At 37.0% G+C, this 19,067-nt stretch overlaps 1 protein-coding gene across 1 annotated transcript; it reads left to right on the forward strand.

Annotated features, from left to right (window-relative positions):
* Nucleotides 1-171: 171 nt before the first annotated feature.
* acer3 (alkaline ceramidase 3) lies at nt 172-18,234 on the forward strand. Its single transcript, XM_007244740.4, has 11 exons — nt 172-874; nt 3,868-3,978; nt 5,847-5,899; nt 6,125-6,177; nt 7,652-7,733; nt 9,804-9,839; nt 10,422-10,480; nt 11,807-11,908; nt 11,998-12,102; nt 12,333-12,378; nt 13,085-18,234. Exons 1-11 carry the CDS (start codon nt 772-774, stop codon nt 13,136-13,138), a joined length of 804 nt encoding a protein of 267 aa, XP_007244802.1. The 5' UTR covers nt 172-771; the 3' UTR covers nt 13,139-18,234.
* Nucleotides 18,235-19,067: the final 833 nt, after the last annotated feature.

The raw sequence follows: 19,067 nt of genomic DNA on the forward strand, positions 1-19,067 counted from the left end.
TATGCACTGTGGTGCATTCTTCTTGCAGAGTGGATGAATCTGTGGTGACTGTCCTGCTCTCTTTCAGTCTTCATTTCCAATTCTGTGTTACTTTGGTTTATTAATGTTAGAGTTTGGCGTTTTAATATCCCCATGTTGGCAGAAGCTCTTGTATCAGCCGCATTTAAAGCACCACATTTGCTCAGGTAACAAGTTAAAGCTTCCAAACATATCTGATGTGGCCAGAAATGTATATAGTACTAAAATGCTGTATCTGTACTCAGCTGGAGTATTTTTGGAGTAATATTTTTTTCTCCTTCTTCCACTTTTACACAGGCACAACTATAGCACGGTTGAACCTGAGAGGGCGTTGCAGAGGTGGAAATTACCACAATAAAAGCGTTTTTTTTTTTAGATTAGGAAATGTTTATAAAAATTATAAGCAGGAGTGGTGTGTTTAATCACTTCAAAGGAACACATTTTAAGGGGCGTGGTTAATTCCATGGAATACCTTTCAATAAGTGCATTCTATGGCACCTTTAAAAAGCTAGTGCACTACGTAGGGAACATAGGGGGTAGGGCACCATTTGGGACACAGCCTACTCTAACTGCTCCCAATGAAACAAAGCCTCACCCTGCTGCAGCTGCTTTATAACTAGCCTACGGCTACTGTTAACCTCACCTGTACTTTAGCCTGCTGTGCTCTGATTGGCTCAAACCCCGAGTCCGTTACTAGGGGAAACCGAAGCCACGCCTTTCACGCGGACTGTGATCCTCCCTCTCATTCTCATCATGGCTCCGGTGGCGGACAGACAGGGCTACTGGGGGAGCCCGACCTCCACGCTGGACTGGTGCGAGGAGAACTATGTCGTGTCGTTTTACATCGCGGAGTTCTGTAAGTAGCGCGGAGAGCTGGTACCGCGGTGGAGCGGCGGGTTTATGCGGGTTTTAGCGCTGTTTTTAGGGCGTGTTGTGTAGAGAGAGAGGGGGAGGCCGACCGCTACTGAACTTCAGCCCCCGGTTCCGGAGCCTCGGTAACAGGGGAACTCTGAGTTCCACTGACCCGGGAGAGGCGCGCTGATTCTGGGGAGTCGCTACTGAGTCCGGCCGGGGTCTCCGGGGTGCACTGTGAGCTCGGTGTTGTGGATTATAGTGTAATAAAGGCTGTCTAACGTTAACTGTATTCGTCCTTACTGGACGGTTGTTGCACGCTACGAGGGGCGTTCACGCACCGCGACGTCACCACGCTCGTCCACGCACCGTGACGTTACCGCGCATTCATGAGTCGCTGGTGCGCGTTCATGTAGTAAAGCTTTAGAGTGGAATATTATAAATAAAAATCCTTATTATTTACTGTATTATTTTACTGCATTTCTTACTGGAGACAACTGAATTGAATATATAATAATTCAGCCGGTTTAATGTTTTTGTACTTTTATGGCTATGTATAATTCAGCTTTGCATTCAGTAACATTTCACTATTTACTAGCATGAACTGTCATTCGTCGCTGGGAAATATGACTAAAACTATGCTTTTAAAATGCTGAAGAGAAATGGCAATATAATAAAATTTAAATAAAATTTGATATCTGTTTAAATACAGTACCAGTAAAACCTTTAGATACACCTCTTCTCATTCAGTTTGTTTTCTTTCTTTTTATGATTTTTTACATTGTATTTAATACTGAAGACTATATTAAAGCTATACAGGAACACGTGTAAAATTATGTAAACAATAAAATTGTTAAACAACCAGAATATGTTTTATATTTTAGATTATTCTAGTAGTATTCTAAGTAGTACCTTTAGCTTTGAGGACAGATCTGGACAAATCTGCACACTCTTGGTATTTTATCTTAGTGTCTTCATGAGGGAGAGTCACCTGAAATAGTTTTCTCAGTGTCTTGAAGGAGTTCCTGGAGATGTTGAACAATAGATGCTGCTTTTCCTTCACGCTGTGAAGCTCCAGCTCATCACAAATCACCTCAAATCACCATCTCAGTTCATCAGGTTAAGATCAGTGGACTAACCCTTTTTTTTGCGTAATTCTATATGTGTCCTTTAATTGTTTTCATAGCTTTTATATTTATATACTTTTATTTAGTATCAACAATGTAGAAAATACATTAAAGAAAGAAAAACATTGAATGAAAAGGTGTGTTCAAACTTTTGACTGGTACTGTAAATAGCAAATTAAAATTATTAAATACTTTGATATCATATTATGAATTGTGTCTAATACCAAAGCATTTTTATAAATAGTAAACATAACACAACTGCAAAAAAGGCTAGAATACAAAACAAACACTAAAGGTCCAAAAGCTCAGCTGCTTTAGGTTGCCAACATTGCTGGCCCAAAAAATCCAAACACACAGCATGTTTTGTCCTTTTAGAGGAAAAAAGTCAAAAGAATAGGACCCTCTGTAGCAGGTAAACACAAACCAATTGGCACTATGCCTAATTCCAGACATGGGCTATAGAAGGGGTGTTGATTTTGAAAGAAACAATGAAGCAAATCCCAAGTTTATTTCAAACTTGAGTCAGTGTTGATTTGTACTTTTAAAAGATGCATAACACTCAACAAGCACAAAACATTACCTAAATATTGCATCTTGTTTTTCTATATTAAAGTGAAAAATGACTGCTGATCAGCCTTAACATTAAAACCACTGACGGCTGAAGTGAATAGCATTGATTATGTGCTTCTAGTGGCACCAGTCAAGGGACGGGACAGTATTAGTCAGCAAGTAAACAGTCAGATTGCTAGACGATTGAATGTGTCAGCGAATGTCTAAAACATCAGACTGACCTTTTTGTGGTGTTTCCAGTTCGCAGTGGTCAGTGTCTATCAAAAGTGCTCTGAGAAAGGACAGTGAGTGAACCAGCGTCAGGGTCATTGAGGCCAAAGGTTCACTGATGAGATTCACTGAGGCCCTTAGATAATTACGATTTTAACTTCTTGTACACTACAGGTGCTGGTCAACGAATTAGAATAATTTGCATTCAAAGAATTTCATGATTGCACTATTTCAAATTATTCTAATTCGTTGACCAGCACCTGTATATCAACCCGCTTTCATTGTGCCCTCATAATTTTTGCAACCATAATATTGTTTGTGTGTTGTTTTTTCTTTGTGTTTCTATCTGACCAGTTGCTAAGTTGTTCCAGTTTGTTGTCATGCCAGCCATGTGTATGAAGTTGCTGATGGGGACTGAAATATATATATTTTTTTGAAGTAATTATTAAATAATGATTCCTGTCAGAATGATTCCTCTGTGATTGGTTGTGAGTAATTATATACACTTTACAGCTCACTGGAGGCCCAGCTGTCACTTCCAACCCTTAGTCAACATTGGCGGCACCACCTCCCGCCTTTAGATCCCTTGTAATAGTGAGTACACCGTTGGTTCTGGTGTCTGGGCTTGGTGTTGATTCAACCAGTGGCAGGAGCTTTGGGTGGAATGTGCAGAGTCGAATAAAAATGACCACATAATCCTGGGAGACAATAGATATATGTATAATGTATTTCTACTGGGTTCACACTCTGCAATGCCCTGTATGCGTTAACAAGCACTGACGCTGGTTTAGGTTCCAAAACTAAAGCAAACGGGCAAAATCCAACCAGTCCAACCTCTGCTTATATTGTGCCAGTAAGTCCAGCTGAAACTACAGTGTGTAGGCCGTTCAGCAGAAGTGGAATGTATGTTGGAATGCATGTGTCTCATCTTTTAAGTGTGTTTAGACTAAGTGAAGTGTCTTAATGTGAATTTATTGTAACTAAAATGGAATGTAAACCTCTGAACTGTAACTGAACGTGGCTCACTGAAACATTACCGTTTATACCTTACTAAAATGTGACTTGTTTTATGTTATTTGACTATTTTTAGGGAACACCGTCAGTAACCTGATCATGATCATCCCTCCAATTCTTGGAGCCCTGCAGACGTCTAAAAATGGGCTTGAGATCCGCTATGTGTGGGCTTATTTAGGACTTGCAGGTAAGCGTGGACAATGCTTTTAATTAATCAAGTTATTTACTGGTTATTTTGTTTGTACCACACACTAGTGATGGGCAGATGAAGCCTCATTGGGTGTATGGCACATTTCCCAAACTGTATCGACACTGTGTTGAAACTGTGTTGCTGTATCACTTAATGGCGACATCTGCTGGACTAAGAAAGTCATTGCAAGCAACTGCGCGAAGAAATGCATCGGTCACGTGGTTTTCCTTAAAATGATACGCGGTCTGACACAGGGGTTCGCCTTGTTTGCTCGGTGCATGCGCTGAAGTTTCAGTGTCGTCAGACCCATCGCTACCAAACGATACAGGAAGTGTATCGGTCACGTGGTTTTCCTTAACTTGATACGCGCACCGACACGGGGTTTCGCCTTGACAGCTCGGCGCATGTGTCGAGGTTTCAGGGTCGTCAGACCCATCACTACCACACACTGAGCTTGTCTAGTCCCTGTAGCGTTGGAATAGAACAAAATATTGAGTTTGCCATATATTATTAATATATTTATTGAAACATAGGCGCTTACTAAAGTTATTGCTTTATTACTCTATATGGTGGTACTAATTAAATGAATAGGGTAAAACTGCATTGAAGAATATTGGTTGTGAAATACTGTGAAACTGACACCAATTCAGTTATTATGTTATTTGCCTATATAGGAGAATTTTATCCTTTTCAGTAACACAGATGCTGTAAATATCATGGAGAATTGTCTTGCAATATATCAAGTATCATCATTATTATGAGCAGCTATCGTGATAAAATTGTCATGTGAGGTGCCCTGTGATTCACAGCTTCATGCATAATGTTCCTCCCTGAATGCAATCAAATCCTCACAGTAACACTCCTGAGTCTTGTAAAAACTTTTTTCTAGACAGTAGAGACAGTTACTTCAGTCTGAGCAAAACAAAGTTTAATGTTATACCTTTAATTTTGGAAATAGTTTAATAATATGTTCATGTTATACACACAGTGATTTATTTTAACCTTGCATTTCTTTTATTGTTGATGATTATGGCTTACAGCCAACGAAAATCTAAAAATCTGTGTCTTAGAAAATTATAATATTATAGAAGACCAATTGGTACTTTTAGCAGTGTGGGCAGTGTGCCAAATCCTGCTGGAAAAGGAAATCCGCATCTCCGTAAAAGTTGCCAGCAGAGGGAAGATTTAAATGTTTCTAAGAGATGCACTAGTATATTATATGGTAGTATTTATACATGCTATACATCTGTTTATAAGTAATTCAAGCATTAAGGTGGACCTTGTGCTGACACATAGTTATTAATAAAGTTACCAATAGAAGGAGACATGAGCCCAAGGTCACCTTATCTAATGTCATTGGAGCTGGGAAGTGACAAAGCTTCATCCTTCATTTTGGTAGAATGTAGTCAAATTCTCCTTTCAGCAAAATGTTCCAAAGGTTAATGTTAAGCTTTCTCAGAAAAGTAGATGCTGTTTCATGCAGGAAACAGTGCCAAACATTCTATTAATAGCCCTAATTTTAGAAAAAATGCTGAATGAGCAGGTGTTCACAAACCTAGTGTAAGCGGACATGTCTATCAGGATGTGTTTCATTACTGATTCAGGTTCTTTTTTTTTTAAATAATTTTAATGATTTTAATCATCGAGTCATCAAGTTTATTTGAGGGAAGCAGTGTAGAAGTTGATTTTATGCATAGAGATGACATGATACTTCTATTCTTTTGTGATAGTGATACAGATATTTAAGTGTTAATTAATATGAGCCAATATATATATATATGGATTAGTATATAGTATATGGTGTAGGATTAGTGTTAAACCTATGCTATTCTTTTATGTTGTCTCTGTTATCACTGTTGTTATAGCTGTTGGAGTTGGATCATGGAGCTTCCACATGACACTGCAGTATGAAATGCAGGCGAGTCAACCATCCCTCCACTATAAAATGCATTGAATGCTCAAATTCATATTCTATTTATACTAGAAAAGAAGACACAAAACCTCAAGAATCTTCTTTTCCAGTATATCAGATCTTTAATCTGTTTATTTTGGTTTATTTATCTGTTTAGTGTAAATGCTACTTCATCAGAGCTGTTTACAGCCAAACATTTTTATCTTCTTTTTATCTGATTTATCTCCACAGTTGTTAGATGAGCTGCCGATGATCTACAGCTGCTGTGTCTTCGTTTACTGTATGTAAGTAAAATTGTTTGTCTCGCAGGGATGCTTATTTTTTTCCTGACTGGATTTAAAAAAATATATTATGTAATTAAGAACAAATTTGACAAAAAATGTATTTGCTGTATTCTCTATATTCTGAACAGTAAACACTAAAAATGATTTAATTGAAAGTTTATCAGAATAAGCTTTGCTTAAACTTTTTATGACAGTTTTACACATGTATCTACATTTACAGTTCAATCTTGTCACTGTTGCACAAAATCACATCTTAGCAAGTGAAATAAATCCTTATGTTTTAATGAGATTCAATATACCATATTTTACAGACTATAAGGCACACAGTTAGGCAGAGGCGCACTGTTAATAAACTAATTTCTGGTATAAAGTGCATCGGATTATAAAACGACAATAGTAAGGAACAGGATTTTCAATATTTAACAGCACGGTTAGCATGACTTAGTGCTAGTAAATGCTGCCCGACAGCGCTACACTGAGAAACCCTGGTTCCGGTAACCCAGGGCGATATTAGCTAGTGGTTCCTCCCACGTACCTTGTTATAACACGCAGACTACAATCTTGATATACTCACCTCGGAATGACGAAAGAGCTAGCGCTGCGGTTAGCGGATAATGCTAATACTGCTCCAGCCTAGGTGCTGAAGAAATCTCACATTTCTACAATGCCACCATGTTAAAACCAGACAGGACATTTTCATAACGCCCTTTAAAAAGTCTAACAGGTATCACCCCTCTTAGGACCCCATTTTATGACCTAATAATGTTCTGTATTAACTAGAGACGCATAGATAACATTTTTTCCCAACCGAGGAAGTGTAGTAAAACTGTGTATTTTGTACTTGCTGATACTGATACCTACTGATACTGAATGTATGAACTCTGAGTCAAGATGATGCTAAAGACAGCAGTGTGAACTAGGCACACGATATCGAGTGTTGAAATTGGATGTTTGTATCGATTCCTTGTTGCCGATTACCATTACAAATAAATGAGCATGGTATCTGTATTCATGCATCTCTAATATTAATCCAGTTCAAATGAGACCACTTGAAAGTTGATAATTACTCAAGAGGCTTTTCAAGAAGGAAAGAAATGTTTATATGTGGAAAGTATACTATTTATTATTTAATATTTATCTATGTAATATGATAAGTGTCCTCTGCTTAAAAGTAATGGCCTAAAAGGACACAGAAGGCTCACTTTGTTTAATCGGAATACTGTGGAGGAAGCGCAACTGAAGGTTCTTTCCACGTAAAGCAAACATTAAAATCTTCATTGTTGCAGGTTAAGACTTTGAGATGGATTAATGGATTCATTGGATGCATGCACATTAATATAATTCATACATAAAACCCTATAAATCATTTGGATATTGCTCTTGTATTGATCCCTGTTAATGATTCGACTCTCTCCTCCTCTGCTGAGCTGTCAGTTCTGTAATTTGATCTCATGCGTTTCTTCTTCTATTACAGATATGAATGCTTCAAGCAAAAAAATGGCATCAACTATTTCCTCATCGCACTTCTGCTTTTATTCAGTATTATTGTTACAGTGGTGAGACTTCTATCTTCAATTCATTATTCCTCATTTTATATATACACACTCATGATCAGAGAAATGGTTGCACACAGAAGGAAGTGTCTGATTGCAGTGCTGTACAGAAAGAAGATAAAGATTACCAGAAGCATTCATTAATGATTTAAAATGTAGACTCTCAGTATGGAGTAGAGGTTCCTAATGGTTTTGACTTGTGATAATCTATCCAATGCAGCTTCAGTATTAATGCAAGTTTTAAGGTGCTTGTCAAGTAGCATTGCACACATTTTTTTGACAGAATAGTTTTAGGGATACTTCTGGCCTTGGCAAAGCATCTTTGTCTTCAATGCAAGCTCTTGAGATGGCAGCAGTGTATGGATGAGCATGGTCCTGTTCGAATAGTGCTCCTGAATGTGTGTTCTGAAAAGGTAGAGCCAGTGGTTGCAGGGCCTTGTTGACATTGGGCTGTCAAAGTGCCTGTAATGAAGACCAAAGGTTCTCTGGCATTGTAAAAAATGCATATTGGTACTCATATAGAAATCCTCCAGCGTTTTAAACAATCTGCTTTAACAGCCGGTTTTTAAATTCCTCATTTTTGCACAAAATCCAATGCAGTTTCATACTGTACTTTAGTCCCACCCACTTGTGTTAGCTAGGGGTGGGCGATATGGCTCTAAAATAATATCACGATATTTCAGGGTATTTTTGCGATAACGATATACTTGGCGATATAGGAAAACTAAAATAATTCATTCATTTCAGGAATATTGTGTAATAGTATAACAGTATAATCATAATGTGGAAAAATAAATAATATAGAATAAAATAATATAATGCAGCAAATAATATTGCAGAATATTTAGTGCATGCATATAAACTGCGAACTAAAACAATTATACAATAAATACACCTAAAGCTTCACAGTAAATAATAGACTACTTTTAAGACAGAACAGCCCTATTATCACGATATGGATTTTAATATCATGATATTTCTGCATCACGATATATTGTATATGATATAATATTGCCCACCCCTAGTGTTAGCGTTGTACGAAGTGTTTAATACAGTGTGATTTTGATTTTTTTTTAAAAGGGAAGGGAATCATATGACATAAATCATATTATGACAACACATTGCCCATGATAAAAATTTTACAATACTGTGATATACTTTTTTTATATATAATTTAATTTCTAATTTGTATCACATTTTCTCCCCAATTTACAAGGCCTATTACCCAACCCACTCATTACGACTCCCCTTATCGACTAGTGTTGCCCCAGTAATGGCCTCCTCCAACACATGTGACGTCAGCCACCACCTCTTTTTGAACTGCTGCTGATGCTGCAGGATTGCTGAGTAGTATCACAGTGCACTTGGAGGAAAGTGCAGCGACTCGGTTCTGATACATCAGCTCACAGGCGCCTTGTGCTGATCGACATCACCCTTTAGAGTGATGTGGTGAGAAAGCGCCATCAACTGTACCCACCCAGAGAGAGCAAGGCCAATTGTGCTCTCTCAGGGCTCCGGCAGCTGATGGCAAGCTACACAATACTGTGATTCTGCGATTATTATATTATTATCTCGCAAGACTTTTCGATACTTCACAGTTAGTTTCAGTTTCACAGGACACGACAATAAAGTAATAAAGCAGTAACTTTAGTAAGTCAAATTGGGGGGCAAGTCTCGGGGAGCTTGAAGCACCTATGTTTTAATACATATATTAATTTGTAACGCCATGTATCGATACAATCCGATTCAGAAAAATGACATATTGCTGAATTGATGTACTGTACCCACGCCAGTTATTTAAGAAAGAAAGAAACCTGACTGGTTTTGGTTTACAAATTTACACAGACATATCATAAATGGACATCAGAGAATAAATTAAACTTCAAGATAAATGAATATAAAAGAATATCAGCCCTTTAGATACACCTGTACTTTCTCAATGATCTTTTTCCTGTAATCACTTTCTGCCATATCTTTTACCTTCATAATATGTCTTTGTTTGTATAAACCCTGCCCAGATGTAGAGATACTGCGTCTCAGTGGACATTTTTCTGTTATCTGTTATTCATGTAGGTGTACTTGCAGTGGAAGGAGCCAGTGTTTCATCAGGTAAGATATGAAGCCATAAACGTTAACTGAGCTCCACGTTACTTTATTCATTTATACATTAGTTTTACAGCAGTTCTACTCCCGTGGCGGCTTTACTGCAGGGGCAAATGAGATCATCATACTGCATGGCTCACTGAGGTCACTTTGCTACTGTAATAGTGCAGATAAAGTGTCAGAAGAGAAGGTTTAGGATCAATAGAACCACATTTGATAGTCTTTAGCATTCCAGAAGCGAGTTACGGTTCTTACTAGGTGTTCCACACACCGGGCCAGACCAGGGTTTATTCATAAACAAAAGAAAAACGAGCTGTTAATGTGTTGTGGAGCCGGTTCTATTTGTGAGCATGAGGGAAGAAGCTTCCCCCACTCATACTGATGTGGGTGGCTGATATCTGAGAACAGTCACATTGTTATGTTTCCTTGTCTATTTTTTTGGATTGTATTGCCTCTATAGCAACTTTACTAATAGCATATTTAACTGTAGTGTATTCTGGAACAATGCTGTATTATATACAGTAGTGGTTGGTGCCCTAAACCGCTGGGCCCTTTTTTAAAAATTTATTTATTATTTATTTTTTTCAGGTCATGTACGGCATGCTGGTGGCGTGTTTAGTGTTCCGGTGTGTTTTCATCGTCACATGGTGAGTGAATACTATTAACGGTTACTTAAGATTTAGTGTAGGTAGTAAAGTAGGTTGTAAAGTTATTAAAGGTATCTGTACAGGTAGTAAGGAGAATATGATGATATGATAACCTATATAAAAAAATATGTGTTGCAAAATGCAGGTTGTTGAATGGTTGTTCAGACCAGTTGCTTAGGTATATCATGCTGCAGTCACATTAAGCTTCTATCTATTGATTTTTCAAGTGAAAATATATTATAGTGGAATTTATGGGGTGATTTATAATCCAGTGCGGTTATGTATGAATTTTACCAGTCAGGTATTAAAGAGCAGTAAAGCCACACAGCTGAAGTACAGCATTATAAAGGAGTTTCAGTGAAGTTTCTCCAGCATTAAGGCTGGAAAAGCATTAGCATTAGCATTAGCCGCTAACTGCTCTAAGCTCCAACTCTTTCGCTGTTCAGCGGCGAGTATCTTGGACTGTGGTCTGCATGTATGCCGTGTTAAAACAAGCTACGTAGGATGAATCACTAGCTGATAGTGCCCTAAGTTACCTGAACATTCAGGATTTCTGAGCGCTGCTGCTAACCGCGCTGTTAAAAATATTGTAAATCTAAGCTTTCTGTAAATAAACATAAGTGCTTTACTCACCCAAATAAATGTTTTTTAGGAGAGAAATCTGTGTAAAATTAAAATCCAGCACTCGTTTAACTTCGAAAGATTTTTTTAAGAATTAGTTTTGCTTATTTAGGCGCTTTCCATAGCTTCCATATTAGAGAGAAAACATGGCGACACCCTTGTTCCTTACTATTGTCACTTAATGTGCCTTACAATATGAAGATATGAAGATAGACCTGAAATTAGAAGTCCATTAATATTGTACCTTATAATATGGTGCGCCTTATAGTCCGTAAAATACAGTAATCATAATGGATTAATCCCAATGCAGAAGGTATGATATTTATCATTTATACAATGGTTCATTGCTGCATAGGCTGTTCAAAAGCACTCCCTGTGTGCCTGTTTTAAGCCTTTTGGTAAAATCTGTTATAAATCCATCAGCGTGGCTGGTTAGCACAGGCTTTAATCGAGAAAGCATCATATCAAACCATTCACTATTTCCATTCATTATTTTTTCCAAATTGTTACTTAACTTTACTGTAACTTTTACATGCTAACAGCACTAAAAAAGGAGTATATTTTGGTGACCGGGCTTTCAGTCCAGCTCAGAAGCCAAATTTCTCAAAGTGATACAAACTACAGATGTGTGTCTAGTGCGACTGCAGATTTATTATATTATAATGTGTAATTACAATGGATTATAACTTTACTTCCTTTATCTAGGGTTTATCCGTGGCTGAGAGCACTCTGCTACACGTCTTTAACCGTCTTCCTGTTGGGATTCGTTTTATGGAACATTGATAACATATTCTGTGACTCTTTAAGGTAAGGGAAACTTCTGATCCTCAGATCTTTCACAGCTTTGCAGTTGATTTAAGTGTGCAGTTAACAGAGGGTGAATGTGTGTTTAATAGGGCCACACGGCAGAGCCTTCCACCTGTAGTTGGAGCAGTGACTCAGCTCCATGCTTGGTGGCACATTCTGACTGGTCTTGGCTCTTACCTCCACATCCTTCTCAGGTAATTCTCAGCCCACCTGTTTTAGACCAATATCATATGTCAGAATATCTAAATCTGTCTTTATTTTTTTGGATTTATTCTGAATGTGGCAGTTGTTCTGTTCATTGTATTTAAACCTAATTATGAATTAACCAATAGAAGTGCTCCAAAATGACTCTGTAAATCTTTATGTTCTTTTTACATTGTTCTGAGATCTCTCTTTAAAACATTTCTCTCTGTTTCGTTTATAGTCTTCAGATTCGTTCAACCTACCTCAAGTACAGGCCGAAAGTGAAGGTAGGTACTGATTCATTCATTCACTCATTTATTTAGGATACTCTAAATTATTTAATCAGGTTTGCTGGGGCACACACCATGCTCTGAACAGCATCACCTGCTTTTTAATGCCTTATTTAATAATAATCTTATTTAATTCATTATTTATTTATTTATTGTTTCTTGTTTATATTTACAATAAAATAATAAAAAGAGTTGAGCGTGAAATTAAAGTAAGCAAATAACATACATATTATACACATTTACATACTCAAATGCAATAGAGAACAAACAGAACCAAAAAAGATGCCACATATAATATAATAAAGATTTAAACAATATAAACAAAAAAAAAAATAGTGATCACTTTTAGCAATCCTAAAAGCTATTTTCCGTCCTAATTCTATATTGTATCAAAGAGGTGCTGTATTTATCCTTAAAAAACTTTCTATAACAGGCTGGATATTTGTAAATGTTGGTGTAAATAAGAAAAGTCAAGACTGTGATGTAACAGTTTTGGGGTTTAGGAATTAGTCCTTTTTTACAGATCTGATTTACTTAAATACTGCTGTAAATTTACTTACATGAATTTTAAGGTTCACAGTACATTACATACATGTAACAAACTCTTTTTTTTTTTTTTTAGAGAATGATAATATTTTTTGTAGTTTTCTATTCCATAGGGCCCCTTTAACTTATGTTAACATTGTGTTTTGTTTGGTTGCAGTTTGTATGTGGCATTTGGCCAATGCTGCACATCGAGTCCCAGAAGACAAGCTGAAAGCGCACCAAGGGGATGAAGATGGCAGCCAACCACAGACCTCGGACGCTACGAGGTCCAGCCAGTCGCCTCCAGCAGAACCTGGACGTGACCAGCAGCTGGACGTTTGGTCCTCCCATCCCCACATTCCCCCGCTTCAGTTTGCCAAGTATAGTTTGGAGAGAGTTTGCCTGCTGTGGAGAGAGAGAGAGAGAGAGAGAGAGAGAGAGAGAGATGGTCTGTGTTTCTTTGTTTTATTCCCGGATAGATCAGAGCTTCGTGCTATGCGTGTAGAGAGATGACACACGGTATGTTTGCACACGGTAGGCTTACAATAGCAGCATTCACTAAGGACTGACTAAATTTGATTATTGTTTAGATTATGGTCAAATTGATTTTGACCAGATTGGATGAAAACAGGAGATTTAGGTCCTCAATGTAGGAATGATGTAAAAAAAAAAAAGGTAACATTTGATTATATATCAGATATTAATCATATCTAATCATTATCAGCCTTATTGTAATTTGTTTTTGTTTTAATGTCATTTACCGATTTCAGCTAGACTACTTCCTTATCTTCTGCGATTGGGAATGTACAGCATGTGAAACATCACAAATTGTCATTACTGTAATTATTTAATTGAATGATTAATTGAATTTAGTTTTTTTGTGCTGTAGAGATCTTACGTTCAGTCTTTTTTTAACAATCAAAAGGGGATTTAATACGAATCAAAGGGATAAAGTCAGGTTTTTATTATTTTTTTTTTTATGAGACGTTGATGAGACAAATAGTATTAACCTTTTTTTTTTTTTTTCCTAGCCGTTTAATCCTCATCAAATGAGGAGTTGAGTGACTGCAGTAATTATGCAAAATGTTACATTACATAATAGTACTGTAAATGTGGTATTTTATCGTTTGTTTAATATTTCAAAAGAAATATCATTTTTCTAAATTCCTCTAGAATTAAATATTTAGGTTGTAAACAGAGACATTCACGTGGAGTTTGGTTTGAAACATTTGGTTTTCAATGGTGCCTCTAAAAGCTCTCTAATAGACTGTAATTATATTAATAATAAATGACTAAATAGTTTCAAGTATATTAACATACAATATATGGCCTGTATATGTCTTTGTTGTAAGGGCCAAAATTGTGGCTAAGCTGTCTGCTAGGCCACCCGAGCCACCAGAGGGAGACACAGAACCACCACACACTGATTAGGCTTTCACCACCACTGTATATGTACACAACAAATCCATCATATATATTTTATCTAATTAGCCGTTTCTCACCAAACCCTCCTCTCTGAATGACTGTGTTTACATCAGATCCATCACTGAATTATGCAATCGTTTTAAAAAATGTGTGGAATTCCCTTTTAATTGTGTTTGAACCAATGACTGTAGAAAACATGGACACTGTGGTTATATTTCCTTCTCTTCTGTAAAAAATGGTGCCAAAATATTCCACCATGTTTTACGTAAAATAGACTTTTGATGTAGTAAAACATGATAAAAAGTACTTACCTTTGATAATTATCACAACTCCTTTCTCCCACAGCGTTCTGAGATCCAAAAATTTTAACAGGTCGTCCAAACACCCTTCAGACTGGGTGACACAGGGCACAATTTGCCCTGATAAATTGATTTTCCACCACTATCCAGGCTTAAAGTAGCTCCACACCTCCTTGCTAGAATCCGAAGAGCCCTGACATTTAAAACGAGGCATTAATAACTTTAAAAAGTGCACAAGAAGCTTATTAAACAACACTGTTTACATCCCGTAACTCTAGCTTCAGCTCAGAGCGCCGCCATCACTGTACCGATAATGACATAGACATTGATATATATACATAGACTCTGCATAGCATAGCAGCCAGTGCCAGGAGGCAGGCTATGCGGAATCTATGTATATATATATATATGTCTGTCATTATCAGTACAATGATGGCAGCACACAGACTGGTGTTTCTGCATCTAATCAATCTAAGATTGATTCTTTTATTTACATTTTAATATCCGCTATTACAGTTTTAAGTCTTAAGAAGTAAAAAAAGCAAAATATTGTTGTGATCAATTGGATGGATTTTTTTTTTAAATGATTAACACCACTAATTTTATGGTCGTTTTTCTGGACAGAGAGTTTTTCCTGGCAAGTCCTGAATGAAATGTTCCTTTCAATGGAAATTCTCAGCCTAGGCTTAGGCTCAGTTTGGGGAACTACCCTATAATGTTTTGAAACTCATTTCCATGGGAAAATAAAATGTGAAAGTATTCGCCTAAGACCTGTTGTGAGGGGCGGAGCTACACATCATACTGCAACTAGCCAGCAGAGGTGTTAGACCTGTGGTAGCTTCAGTTTTGGAAACCCTGTGCTGTCCATGCTTATGTACAGTCATTGGTTTTATTTCATGTGTTTTTATTATTATTTAATGTCCAGCATTGATTTGCCTTTTTATAATTTATTCTGTGAACAAAAGTGGCTCCTTATATGAAGAAATACGGAAGTTCTCATATCGTAAGGCAGTATTTTATGAAGGAATAGCATTGAAAAGTATGGAAACCACTGAAGTAGTGAGTCAAGCTCCACATCATCATTACTTCACCTTTCACAGTTCAGCAACACTACTGTCGGCTACTGGTGATACCAGTCCTGGTCTCACACTAGTCTAGGATTCAATTGGTTCACCAGGCCTGTCTGTGTCTTCCGTATCGGCTGCAAGATCCAGAACCATTCATTATCAGACCAACAAACATTTCAACCTGTGAACAAACATGCTGTATGTTTTACTTGTCATGCATCTATACCCTACATACAGTATTTTACATTATATATTTGGTTATGCTTATGAAAGAATACAACAAAAACATAGTGCATCATAGTATTGTTCTTTTTGGTTCTGTTTTTTTTTTTTTTGTGGACTCATCCCCTACTGACTGAAGCAGCATACTCTCATACTTGCATACTGTGTGTGGCCGGTTTATTAGAAACACCTAAATTGTCTAAAATGTGCCAGTACAAGCACATTGTTAATTTTATCAGAACATTTATATAAACATTCATATATTTTTTACACTTTAAGGCGTACTTAAAATCCTTTAATTTTGCCAAAAATCGTCAATTAGAGGTGATTATTATCAGACTGTAGCCTGCCGCTAACCCCAGCTGGCGCTGATGGAGCAGCATTAGCGTTAGCCCCTAACCATGCTAAGCGTTAGATCTTTCCCCGTGCAGAGGGGAGTATATATCGGACTGTAGTCTGCGTGTTTACCGCGTTAAAACAAGGTCTAGCTAACGAACCTCTAGCTAATATCGGTCTGGCTTACAGTAACATTTAGATTGCTCAGTGTGGTGTTGTCGGACGGCATAGTGCTAGCAGTTAGCCACTAATGCTAATGCTAATGCTGGAGCCTTTGTGGAAATCCAGCGCTCGTTTGACTTTAAATGACTTTAAGTCTTTTTTTTTTTGTTATCACAGTTTTGTGTAACCACAATCTTGACATGTTCTCCCTCACCAGTCTTACACACTGCTTTTGGCAAACTTTATGCCTGCCACTCCTGGTGCAAAAATTCAAGCAGTTCAGCTTGGTTTATTGGCTTGTGATCATCCATCTTCCACTTGATTATATTCCAGGGGATTTCATTTTGCTAAAATCAAAGAAACTCATCATTTAGTTGAGTAGTTACGAGCTGTATGAGAGTGACACTCGTCAGGGTTCAGCACCAGCATATCCAACCAATAACTAATGCTTAATGATAATAAATTCTAACTAATACTAATGAAGGGGATTGTTAACGCAATCTGGGCATCAGCAGATGGGCTGTAGGTCAAGCTCAGGGCTTCCTTGGAGAAGACCTTTAGTAGTCTCATACTGTGTTCAGTAGTCCGACTGTCTGAGGGAAGAAACTGTTATGCACTCTAACCATAAACTTAAAACACTGTCAGATTGTCCAGAAAACACATGTTTGTATGTGTTTCTAATAATCCGGCACTACAGTGTATCAATGAAACAATCAATAAAACAAATGATGCTTATGATTTTTTTTTTCTCATCGATTTTGGAGTAAGAGCACAAAGCCTTAGCAACACTGCACAACCAACACTTAACGCTAATACTGGACCCTTCTTGTAATAACCCTCCCTGCCTTGAAATTGCGCTTGTTTGTGGCCTACTTGAACTGCCAGTGACTGTGTTAAACTTAATAAAAGCTGTGCCATGTTTTGGAGGTTGGGTAGTCCAGGTCCAGGACGTGAAAATCCACCCCAGGATCCTGTTCCAACTGCAGTTGGAACAGGATCCTGGGGTGGATTGTCACGTCCTGGACCTGGACTACCACCTCTAGTTGTGGCTTTGCAAGTTATTGTATCAGTACATCAGAAAATCACTATATAAAGCACAGTTCTACAGGAACGTATCGTAGAACCTGTTCTGATTAACTTGCTGCTTCGGATAGACTGAGGTTTAGAAGACCTGATATTAGTATTGAGGGTGCCTTAGTGTTTTTTATTTTATTTATTTATTTTTTTTTTTCTTTCCTGTTGGTAAAATATATTCCATGCTGCCTTGATGTCCCTCATATCTCTCCTATCATATCAGCTTTCATGTGCATCTTCCTCTTACTCATCCTCATCCTCATAGCATACAAGCCAAGTAATAAGCTGTTACCCTTATGTGCCAATATACTGTATTCCGCAAAAAGAGATCAAACAGAAAAAAAGGAAACTTGCTGAAACTACTGCCAAACCCATGTAATCTGCTGTCAGCGTTTATGAAGAAATAGCAGGAATCAATTCATTAGTCTTCATCTGTCAGACAGAGGCTGTTCCTGCTCTGACTTATTATGTGTATGTGTGTGTTTTTTGTTGTTGTTTATTTGTTTAAAAAAAAAAGTATGATGTAGGTTCAGCCATTTCAGTTTTGTGGAATTAAAAGTCTGTTATTGGAACAAGCCTGATATCCTCTTTTTTCTTTTTCATAAGTAAATAAATATGTACATTCATTTTTACATGCTTTGATAATGACCAGAAAGAGTAAGACCTGTTTTTTTTTCTTAAAATGCTATTATTTCTACTAAATGTCCATTATCTGTATTATGTATAAATCTGGATAAATTTTACATTGTAGTGGGCTGTTTTTTTTTTTCTCTCTCTATTTTTTCACCAAAGTTATTTAGTTATTTTAGATTTCAAAAAAAGCAACCAAGTGACTAAGAATGTTGAATAGATCATAATTTAGACAAAACAATCCAAAAATTGTTAAGTAATCATTTAACAACTTGATCAAAATCTAAAAAATGAAATATTTTATGTTGAAACACAATACTGACAAAAATAAATAAAAATATTTTTACACAATAATTGGACAAAAGTATTGGACAAAAATTTACTATTATATAAGACCAATTGGTACTTTTGGCAGTGTGGGAAAAGTTCCTTTATTTCAGGATTCAGTTCAAAATGTGAAACTCGCACATAATATAGATGTATTACACACAGAATGATCTATTTAAGGCATTTATTTATTTTATTGTTAATGATTATGGATTATAATCAATGTAAACCCAAAAATCAGTGTCTCAGAAAATTAGAATATTATAAAAGACCAATTGGTTCTTTTGGCAGTGTGGGCAGTGGGCCAAATCCTGCTGGAAAATGAAATCCGCATCTTTATAAAAGTTGTCAGCAGAGGGAAACATTAAGTGTTGTAAGATTTTGTGGGAAAACTCTGCACTGACTTTGTTCTTGATACTGTATAACACAGTGGATCAACACCAGCAGATGACATGTCTCTCTAAACCATCACTGATCATCAGTAAATTCTGCATTTTGTTTGTAAATAAAGGGAGCAGAGTCTGGAGGAAGAGTGGAGAGACACACAGTCCAAACTGCTGAAGGTCTAGTGTGAAGTTTCCACCAATCAGTGATGGTTTAGGGAAATGTTGTGTATTAA

The sequence above is a fragment of the Astyanax mexicanus genome, chromosome 20, assembly GCF_023375975.1.
Source record: "Astyanax mexicanus isolate ESR-SI-001 chromosome 20, AstMex3_surface, whole genome shotgun sequence".
Classification (NCBI taxonomy): Eukaryota; Metazoa; Chordata; class Actinopteri; order Characiformes; family Acestrorhamphidae; genus Astyanax; species Astyanax mexicanus.

Excerpts from the sequence above, each read along its gene's own strand:
- acer3 (XM_007244740.4), top strand. The coding sequence starts at position 772 with ATGGCTCCGGTGGCGGACAGACAGGGCTACTGGGGGAGCCCGACCTCC. Across the intron at positions 7,734-9,803 it reads TCAGTATTATTGTTACAGTG|GTGTACTTGCAGTGGAAGGA; the intron begins GTGAGACTTCTA and ends TTATTCATGTAG. Across the intron at positions 12,103-12,332 it reads TACCTCCACATCCTTCTCAG|TCTTCAGATTCGTTCAACCT; the intron begins GTAATTCTCAGC and ends TTTCGTTTATAG.